This window comes from Phacochoerus africanus, chromosome 6, assembly GCF_016906955.1.
Source record: "Phacochoerus africanus isolate WHEZ1 chromosome 6, ROS_Pafr_v1, whole genome shotgun sequence".
Classification (NCBI taxonomy): domain Eukaryota; kingdom Metazoa; phylum Chordata; class Mammalia; order Artiodactyla; family Suidae; genus Phacochoerus; species Phacochoerus africanus.
In genome coordinates, this window is record NC_062549.1 from 35,632,530 (window position 1) to 35,642,726 (window position 10,197).

The 10,197-nt window shown below is 41.5% G+C and overlaps 1 protein-coding gene across 1 annotated transcript; it reads left to right on the top strand.

Annotated features, from left to right (window-relative positions):
- The first annotated feature begins 897 nt into the window (after nt 1-897).
- ZNF706 (zinc finger protein 706) lies at nt 898-8,050 on the top strand. Its single transcript, XM_047783509.1, has 4 exons — nt 898-1,031; nt 4,890-5,026; nt 6,920-7,027; nt 7,752-8,050. The coding sequence occupies exons 2-3, from the start codon at nt 4,892-4,894 to the stop codon at nt 7,013-7,015; spliced, it is 231 nt and encodes a 76-aa protein (XP_047639465.1). The 5' UTR covers nt 898-1,031; nt 4,890-4,891; the 3' UTR covers nt 7,016-7,027; nt 7,752-8,050.
- Nucleotides 8,051-10,197: the final 2,147 nt, after the last annotated feature.

Here is a 10,197-nt window from a genome sequence, read left to right on the forward strand (position 1 = left end):
GGCCTCTAAGTAACACACACACACACCATTCCCCCAAATACTAACAATTCATTAAACTGCAGAGTAGTCAGACTAAAATGGTCAGGGAGGCCTGGCCGGCAATTTTCAGCGAGACACTCAGGCCTGAATCTTGAACTCTCTAAAATTCCCAGATTTGTAGAGTAACCAGGGTTTCCCCGGAAACGAGGTAAAGGGCAGCTGGTGAGCGAACAAAGGCTGCACGTCCCAGTTAAGGGCCGACCAGCCCGCCCGGGCCTCACAGGAGGCGGGGACGGCAGTGCGCCTGGGTGGCGGGCTCCCGGGTCGGCGACCCTTAGCGCCGCGGGGCTGGCGCGCCTCACCGGGACCCTCCCCAGGCTGGAACACAGGAGGGCGCCGCCGAGGTGGGAGGCTCGTGACCTGGGACGCAGGGGCTGAGGCCCGGCCACCGCCCGAATGAGTGAGCGAGCGACTTGTGAATCACACTGCGGGCCGTCAACAGCCAGGACCGAGATCACGCGGGTCCCAGGGCCGGCTAAAGCCGCCCGGAGAGAGCACGCGGCAGGGGAGGGGCACAGAGGACAGAGCGCGACGTCCCCTGCAGTTCTCTTCTCTGAGGGGCCGCCTTCGGCCTGCAGGCCCCGCCTCTCCACTTATGTAATAGGGGCGCGCTGCCATTGGCCCGCGCGGCCGGAAGAGGGGCAGGCGCGCTAGGGAGTGGGGGCGGGGAGGAGGCCTCAGCAGGAAGGCGAGTGGGCGGGAGCAGGGAGAAGCGGGCGGCGCTGGGGCGACTGGGAGAGCAGCGCGGCGTGCGCGAGCACGAGGCGTAGTGGCCTCCCCCAAGGCTGAGGCGGCGGCGGGCGGCGCGCGCGGCGGCGGCGGCGGCGGCGGGTGTGAGGCGCGGGCTGTTGTGCTCTCGGCTCTCCCTTTTCCCCTCCTTGGCGGGTGGAGGAGGTCGAAGCGGTGCTGGACGCGCTCCCCTTCCTCTCCGGCCACCTCCCCGGCGCTCTCGCGCTGCGCGGTCTCTCAGACGCAAGACTGTCCCGGCCCGGGTAAGCGGCTGTGGGGGCGGCGCTGACGCCGCACAGGACGCCCGGGAGCCCGGGTGGGGGCCCGCCGGCGGGGTCGGCGGGAACCATGGGGTTACCACAGGTCGCGAAGGGCCACCGGCCTGCCCCGCCTCCCGGGGGCGGCCGAGCCCGTCCTGTCCGGCGCGGGCCGCGGAAGGAGGGGAAGCTCGGGCGCCTGCCAGGCCCTGCAGGTGGCCGGGTCGCAGACCGGTAGCCGAGCGGTAACCTTACCCTCTGGCGACAGCAGCTGGCCGGTTTCTCGAAGCCGGGACTCCCCGTGGCCAAGGGGCCGGGTTTCGGACAGCTGAGGCCTCCGGGAGGCACATCTCGGGCCGGGGTCCGTGGGGAGTGGCGGGTAGAGAGAGACTGGGTGGCAGAAAAGAGGAGGGGGCTCTCTGAGGCTGAAGAGACCGGATCGAGAAGGAAGATGCGCCCGGCTGAAGCTGGGTTCAGCGAAGTGCTGAGAGAAATAGACCTTACGGCTGATGCTTTCATCCTCTGCCTCTCCAAAACGGATGGAGTTAAAAGCCAGGGTCAGGATGTTGAACACTGCCTGGGCCTCTTCGTTTCACATTCTTAGGGAGGATGATCCTACTTCCTGGATCCAAAATCTTTTTTTTTTTCCTCTCTTACTCATTTGTTTTGGTTCTAAGAGGGTCTTTGGGGCAGTGCTTAACTTGTTACCTCCGATAAGAGCTCCTCGTTTTGGAAGAACTCGTTATTCGCTCTGTTACTTCCCTCTTTGCAGCCCCCTCCGAGAATCGTCCAAAATAAGAGTTATATTAAAAACCAACTTTTAGGGTTGTACATGACTTCCTGCTCCTCAGTTTGGTGCATTTAATCAGGGAGAAGTTATGCTTAGTTATTGCTTAAGGTTTTGTAGAAAATTCGATTGGCTTGAGAGCAAGTCCTAAGTTGAGCTGTCCAAAAGCAGGTGGTTTGTTCGTTTGCGTTTCTGCTTTCAGGAAGGAAATCAATGCAGCGTGTTAGAACTTAGGGGCCGATCTTAAAGCATTTAGACTAATTCAGTTTCCTTTACCTGGTGTTAGGCTTTCTATTTCAAAAATAAGAACAGCAACCACAGACGTATTTATTAAAGCTTTTATGGCTTGTTTGTTACTTTTGTTAGATGACAGTGAAAATGGGTTAAATCTATCGTGTAATGTTATGTATTAGAAGAAATTGGAACTGCAAAAGTTAAAAATAATGTGTATTTAATGGCATTCCTTTGTACAGATCCCTGCATGAAAATGTTAAAATAGCTAACAACTTTTAGATATCAAAGAAACTTCTAGAATTAGTAGCTTGCCTTCTCACAATTTTTTTTTTCAGTGTATAACAATTAAGAGGTTATCCATACAGTCACTATGTTAACATCTTTAGCATACATTATGTGGAAGAGTTCAGAGACCTGAGAGCACTGAAATATTCTAACACTGAGATGTTAGGAACATTATAAACATCGGGATAAAAAAAGATTGAATACATGACTGTCATCCAAATAATACAAACGTATCCAAATCTGTTTCCATGGGAATAGGTTTGTACAGCTGCCATAAATATACTTAAAAAAAAAATCATTCCATTTGGCTTGGAATTAATAAAGATTTGGTTTTTAAAAAATAACCACAATGGAAGTTTATTCTCCAAAAGCTAACACATCTGGGTTTATTTACCATTATTGGGTGGGAATAGGGTTCTTATATTAGACTAGCATACTAAACATTTTTGTAATTTGTTAAAATATTTAGTTGGCTTTTAGAAAAGGGTTGATTGGCCTTTATATTTTGACTTGTAGTTCGGTGTTTAATGCTGGTGGGACTCTGTCCAGTCAGTAGATTTATTTTCGCAGTTTCCCTTTTTCTTTTTGGGAGAAGCTCAGGTATTTTAATGAAATGCTTTGACCTCATATCTGTTAACTATCTAGGGTTCTAGTCAGAAAACAAAACAAAACAAAAAAACAGCATTCTTTTTTGGTGAAGTTGTAGATTCATTGTGAGTTCATATCCTGCAGTGATTTAAAAGTTTAAAGTTAATTTCACTGCTAGTCAAAACTATACATAAGATCCAGTTTTAAAGTATTTAAAAAGAGACAGACTCCATTTTAGGCCTTTTATGAAGAGGTTTAACTTATATTACCTAAAAGAAGCCTTTGTAAAAGTAGCCTTTTTCCGTTAATTTTTTTTAGCACATTTAGGTTCATTTCAGATCATCAGTAGTAAAAAGCAGTGTCTTGAATTTTTTTAAAGTTACCCTTAATCTTATTTAATAATTTGTCTAGCATCCTACAAAGATCACTTTTTTTTTTTCCTTCTGTCTTTTTAGGGCTGCGTCCATGGCTTATGGAAGTGTCCAGGCTTGGGGTCAAGTGAGAGCTACAGCTGCTGGCTTGGGCCACAGCTACAGCAACGCTAGATCTGAGCCGCGTCTGTGACCTAAACACAGCTCACAGCAACATTGGATCCTTAACCCACTGAGCGAGGTCAGGGATCGAACCTGTGTCCTCATGGATACTGTCAGGTTCCTTACCACTGAGCCACAATGGGAACCCCCAAAGGTCAATTTTTTAGAAAGGATAACACAACGGTTGTAGGAAACCTAAGTACTTAAGAGAGCAGTTCCCATTGCTTCTATGAGCTGCTTTAGAGGCATAAGATGACAGCCTTTTTTTTCTTTTTTTTAAATTGTCATACCCAGTAACCTGTGGAAGTTTCCTAGGCCAGGGATTGAATCTGGAGCCACAGCTGCATGATCACTGGATCCTTTAACCTGCTGCACCCAGCCAGAGATCAAACCCACGTCTATGCAGTGACCCAGTCACTGCAATTGGATTCTTAACTCACTGCACCACAGCAGAAACTCTTCAAATTGTAAGAATCTCAAGTCATAGCAGTGAATTCTGGAAGGGGAAAGTACCTTTGCAAAACCATCAAATGACGGAGGAAAGGGCTAAATTGTCTTTGGTAAACTTAAAAGATCACACACAGATAGAAAAGTGTACAAATCTTAGATATATAGCTCAATGATTTCTTATAAGTGAATACGCCTGTGTAACCAGATCAAGATAAACCCCCACATTCCCCCAAATGCCCCTTTTCCCTAGCATTACTTCCTGGATTAGCTTTACCTGTTTTCAACTTGATACAACATATGTTCTTTGTATCTGGCTTCTTTCCTTTAATGTTGAGATACAACCATGTTGTTACTTGTAACAATAGCTCCTCTTTGAGTGCTGCATAGTATTCCATTGTATCAATTTACCACAAATTATGTATCCATTTTTCTATTAACAGGTATATAGATTGTTTCCAGTTTTGGAAACAGGTACTCTGAATATTCTTGAGCTGTATCTTTTGCTGTACATAGATTTTCATTTCTGTTGAATACATACCAAGTGTGGAATTGTGAGGTTATAGAAAGCTAGTTTTCTACAGTGGTTGTACCAATTTATCCTCTAGTGGTGTTGAGTATGAGAATTTAAAAATCCATACACTTTGATGACTGTTTTTATCTTTTTTTTTTTTTCCCCTTTAGGGCCATACCTGCAATATATGGAAATTCCCAGGGAGGGGGTCGAATCAGAGCTGCAGCTGCCGGCCTACACCACAGCAATACGGGATCTGAGCCACATCTGTGACCTACGCCTCAGCTCACGGCAAGGATGGATCCTTAACCCATCGAGTGAGGCCAGGGATCAAACCCGGGTCCTCATGGATACTAGTCGGGTTCATTACTGCTGAGCCCTGATGGGAACTCAACTGTGTTTATAAAAGTGAACTTCTCAACTCTGAGTGTTATCGTTCTTAGATTTCACTCTAATGCCTCAAATTCTGTTTTTAGATATGGCTCGTGGACAGCAGAAGATTCAGTCTCAGCAGAAAAATGCCAAAAAGCAAGCTGGACAAAAGAAGAAACAAGGACATGACCAAAAGGCTGCTGCCAAAGCTGCCTTAATATATACCTGCACTGTTTGTAGGGTAAGGGGCATTGACAGATAATAGCTTTCTCCTGGAGAGATTGGTTTGTGTAGGCTAAAATTTTTGCAAACCTGGCAAGATAAATGCTTTACTTGAAGTAGATTTGAGAGCTGGTTATTTTAATAACCCATCTTCATTCATCTGTTCAACAAATATATATTTTTTTAATGGGTCTTCTGGCCAGGTGCTCTGGTCATTAGTGAAAAGGAATGAAGGAAGAAAATCTCTTTTCTCATGGAGAATCAAGATGTCTTCTTAAGAGTAATTAATACACTTTGAACTTTATAAGGAAGTCAGCTCTACCTTCTTAATTTAAAGCTATGTATGATACCTCTGGTTATATAATTGGCTTTTTTTTCTTCACTAAATTCATAGCTGTGATGTCTACGAAACTGAATAGAGTATATTCACATTGAAGGCTTTTACTAGAGTTAGAAAAATTCTATTTTTTTCTAAATCTTTTGTGCTTTGAGTTGAATAATTATAACAGCTGCTAGAGAATGCACCAGACACTGAACCAGGTGTTTTACATTTGTGAGCCCATTAATTCACACAGCAGTCCTATGACATAAACCGTTTATATTCTCATTTCACAGAAGAGTACATTGAGGACTAAATAACTTGTGCAGGGTCACCCAGCTAGAATGGAGAAGAGCTGGGATCTGAACCCAGGCAGTGTAGCTCCAGAGTCTACCTCTGGGCTGTACCACGCACTGCCTCAAAGAAGTTTTTTGGGTTTTGTCTTTTTGCCATTTCTTGGGCCGCACCCGCAACATATGGAGGTTCCCAGGCTAGGGGTCAAATCGGATCTGTAGCCACTGGCCTACACCAGAGCCACAGCAACGCCAGAACCTTAACCCAATGAGCAAGGGCAGGGATTGAACCCAAAACCTCATGGTTCCTCATGGCACCACAATGGGAACTCCAAAGAAATTTTTCTTAAATGCCAGGCCAGAGTTTCTTTCTTGCCTGTTTAAGCTTACCACCCTTGAAGTTAGTAAATAAAACTGCCAAAGAAAAAGTGCATAATGAGGTTAGTCCAATATACTTTTTTCTTGTCCCCTCCAACTCCCAGAGCCCTGTATCCCACTTGGTAGTATGAATGGGAAGGGATCTTGATAAGACTGAATTCCTGGACTAAATTTCATCATCTGTTGAAGTCATTGCTGATGAAATAGTTCCTAACTACATAAAATCTCATTAAGAGAGGACATCTATTACATTAAATAATTTGTTCATATACATTCCAAATAATGAAATTGAGCAACTTCAAGTTCTTTTTTCAAAGAGGCGAAGTAAAAGTAAACTTTACTAAATTACTGATGAAGAAACACTTTTTCCTAAAACTCCTAGAGTAGTTTATATATTTAAAAACTCAACAAAAAATGTTTATTCCACATTTTATCTAATGTAATGTGCTAAAAAACAAGTAATTGAAGGTCCTTGCCTAGGTAAGTCAGTAAAGTGTAGTATTTGAGAACCGAAATACCTAGTACTAGGTTAAACCGTAGGTCTTGAGCAAATTAAGCTCTAGGTTTTAGTTTTCTTAGCATGTAAAATGAGGATAGTAGGAACCGATTTAAGATTACTCAAGGTTCTATGAGAAATTAGGTAATATGCTTAACATAAGGTGCTCAGTAAATGTTACCTGCTAATTACTTTTAATCAGATAAAAATACTTCATTCCATGTGACCCACCCCTTTGTCATGGGTGAAATGTGGAAATATGCTAGGAATTTATTTGTTGCAAGATCCTTTTTCCTAAGCCAACAGTTACGGGAGTTTAAAAGTGTTTTACGATGATTGTCATGAGCAGGCTCAAGATTTTAAAAGTTAGCGTATTTTTATTTCATGAATTAGGTCTAACTTTTATTGCACAATTTTTAAAATTAGACACAAATGCCAGACCCTAAGACCTTCAAGCAGCACTTTGAGAGCAAGCATCCTAAGACTCCACTTCCTCCAGAATTAGCTGATGTTCAGGCATAAAGTTGTTTACAGGTAATTGACCTTTTCATCTTTTCATTTGTTAATGTTAGGGTTATATACAAGAGCAGAATTAATAATGTCTGTAATTGTGAAATGGATTTCTGTCTTCTAGATGAAAGTTCATTCCTGCCCCCTTTTTAAGTTTAACTTTGCACTTATTAAAAGTCCATTTCCCCAGACCATATCCTTTCAATGCCTTTGAAACATCCAAGTTTTTTTTTTTTTTTTGTCTTTTTGTTGTTGTTGTTGTTGCTATTTCTTGGGCCGCTCCCTCGGCATATGGAGGTTCCCAGGCCGGGGTCGAATCAGAGTTGTAGACACCTGCCTACGCCAGAGCCACAGCAACGCGGGATCCGAGCCACGTCTGCAATCTACACCACAGCTCACGGCAACGCCGGATCCTTAACCCACTGAGCAAGGCCAGGGATTGAACCCGCAACCTCATGGTTCCTAGTCGGATTCGTTAACCACTGCGCCACGACGGGAACTCCCTGAAACATCCAAGTTTTTACCACTATAGCAAAAATGGGATGAGGTGATACTGGCCAAATCTGATCCAAGAAGGGAAGAAAGTTTTCAGTTTAAAGAAAATAACTATTGCAAAAGTATTTGAGGATCTTGCCTCCAGAAATAATGCAGACTAAAGTCTGTGAGTGCTTTTAGACATTAGAAATTCATGTTAAGTCACATTTGTGCAATGCATATGTTCACTGAAAATTTTGCTTATGTTTTGTAGGTGAATTCATGACACCTTTGACTCTTCTACTGTCTCAGACCTTAGGTAACAAACCTGCAGCTGCTTTTCTAACAAACTGTTGATCAGCAAAAATAAAGGGGCTACAGAAACACTCATTTTTATGCTGTTCCCTTTTGGGCTTCATGCAAAGACAATTCTGTGTAAATGTACAGTTGACTCTGATTTGGAAATCTGAAAATCAGTCCATCCTTGTTATAAAAATTTTTTTACAATTGTAATTATATTGATGTTCATATTGTGTAAAATAACTCATTTAATAAAGTAGTACTTTGATTTTACAACATCGCAGGACAAATCGTTCTAGAAATTCTGTTCTAACTTTCCACATTATTTGCCTTATAAAAATCTAATGAATGCATCAGCTAGAATTGCAGGTGCAATTCTTATCACTTTTTCTCAGTTCAGTGGTATAGGTTCTTTAGTTAAAATAGAGCAGACTCCTTCATTAAATTTGTGCACATGATTTTATTTGGCAGCTGCTAACCTAGGTGATGAATGTCTTACATGCTGCCTTCTATTGCAGTCTTGTGTCATTTTCCCCTCTGAGTGCTTCCTGTATTTGAGGTCGGAATAGTTCAACTTGTGTTCTGGCTATACCTGCCAGCTAGGTATAGCCTATAGGTAACTGATAAATTCCTTAAAGTGGTTGGATTGTCAGTGAGCCCTTCTGAAAAACTAGGTTCTGGAGTTTATGCTACAATGAAGTAATCAGTAAGCCTTTTGTTTAATACAAGATACAGTGGAACAATATGTGAACTGGTAAAGAGCTACCTTTTATAAGTTATACTGGATTCTTTGAAAATTCTTCCAGTTCTTTAATTTGAAATTGAAACTCATAATTTTGTAAAGAGTTTTTGGAATTTATTAACAATTTGGGCAATTTATGAAGGGATTTTATGTTAATAGAAAGATTGGAATGACTTGTGGCTGAGGTAATTCCTAGAACTTTCTCCTTCCTTTCCTTTTTAAGTGAGTAGTTGGTATTAGGAGTTTACTTTGTGTTGGTTCCTGAAATCAAAGACTGTGTACAATATGACTTCCATCTGAACTAGAAAAGTATTAAAAATAGGCCAGTATCAACATTCTTGGCTCAAAGGGTGGGGAAGTGGGTTGGTTCTGATGAATGAGGTAAATCTTACCCAGTTAAAAAAGACCAATTTTAGAGTTCTTCTAATTTGCTTTTGCCAATTATAAACTTTACAAATGAAACTGCTGTAACTCAGTTTAAATTTTAAAGTTGATATAATAGGAAAAACATTCAAATATTTACTGGTAGTTGCCACAAATCTGATCCTGTGGATTATGAAATGCTTTCCCTCTTTCTGCTGTAACTCATCGCTGCATTTGTTCTCTAGCTGTCCATATTCTCCCCACCTTGTTTGTCTTCATTGTAAGTTTAAAATAAGATATTTCCAAGGAAAAGCTTCAATGGTGATAGTTTCTTAGCAACTCCTGTCCTTATACTCTTGCTTAAAGATAGTCATTTTTTTGTGCATTTCAACTTTCTAAGTTTCAGATTCAATATCTGTTAATTCCCAAAATGTTGGTTACCGGAACATTAGAATTTGCCTAATTGCTTATAGTGGGTGTTAAAGAAGTTCTGGTAAAAATTACAATTTAAAAGTTTTTAAAAGTGCTTTGAGTATATGTATGTTTATGTTAGTAGCAAAGCATTTAAAAACCTTTCACACGTTTTGGTTTAATTTTTTTTTCATTTGTTTTATTGACTGTAATTCAGAGTAAAAGTTTTTTCTTGTACTTGGCTCTTTTTTATAAGCAGCTGAAGACACCATAGTTATCTCTAGATCTCAGTGTCAGGGAAATAGTTGCATCGATCTTGAATTAAATATTAATTCTCATATTTCATGTGAGGATTGTTAGTGCAATCCCCTTTTTTGTTTGGCCTAAATCTGCTATAAGGGGAAGATTACAGTTTTTTAAATGTCCTTGTTACTTAATTTGAAGATTCTTAACAGATCGCAGCAAAGTTCATTATAAAACTGTTATGGTGTCTTCAAGGACATGATAAAATAATGCAGAGAGAATTGCTCCATTTGTATTCTGTATTTGCATTAGTTGCCAAAGGAATGGGGTTAAAATTAAACTTGTTTCCATTCTCCTTCATATGGGTCTACATCCCCGTGTTTAACTGACACACTGGGGGTTCAGTTGTGTGCTGTAATGTCTTATTAAAGAAGATGTTAAAGAAAACTAAACCAGTCTAATTTCTTCTACATTTTAAGAGGTTTTTATATTGCCTCTTCCCATTATTATTTTATTTAAAAATTTATCTCAGAATTGTCTCTTGAGGATAGAACTTGGTAGTTCTAAGGGTGGCAAAAGATTTCTTTCATTTCTCAGTGTTTTTTCCCTTCAGTCTGTCCATTTGGGGTCTGTAGAATACTTATTAAGAATAAAAAGAAAA

Excerpts from the sequence above, each read along its gene's own strand:
- ZNF706 (XM_047783509.1), top strand. The coding sequence starts at position 4,892 with ATGGCTCGTGGACAGCAGAAGATTCAGTCTCAGCAGAAAAATGCCAAA. Across the intron at positions 5,027-6,919 it reads ATACCTGCACTGTTTGTAGG|ACACAAATGCCAGACCCTAA; the intron begins GTAAGGGGCATT and ends TTTTAAAATTAG.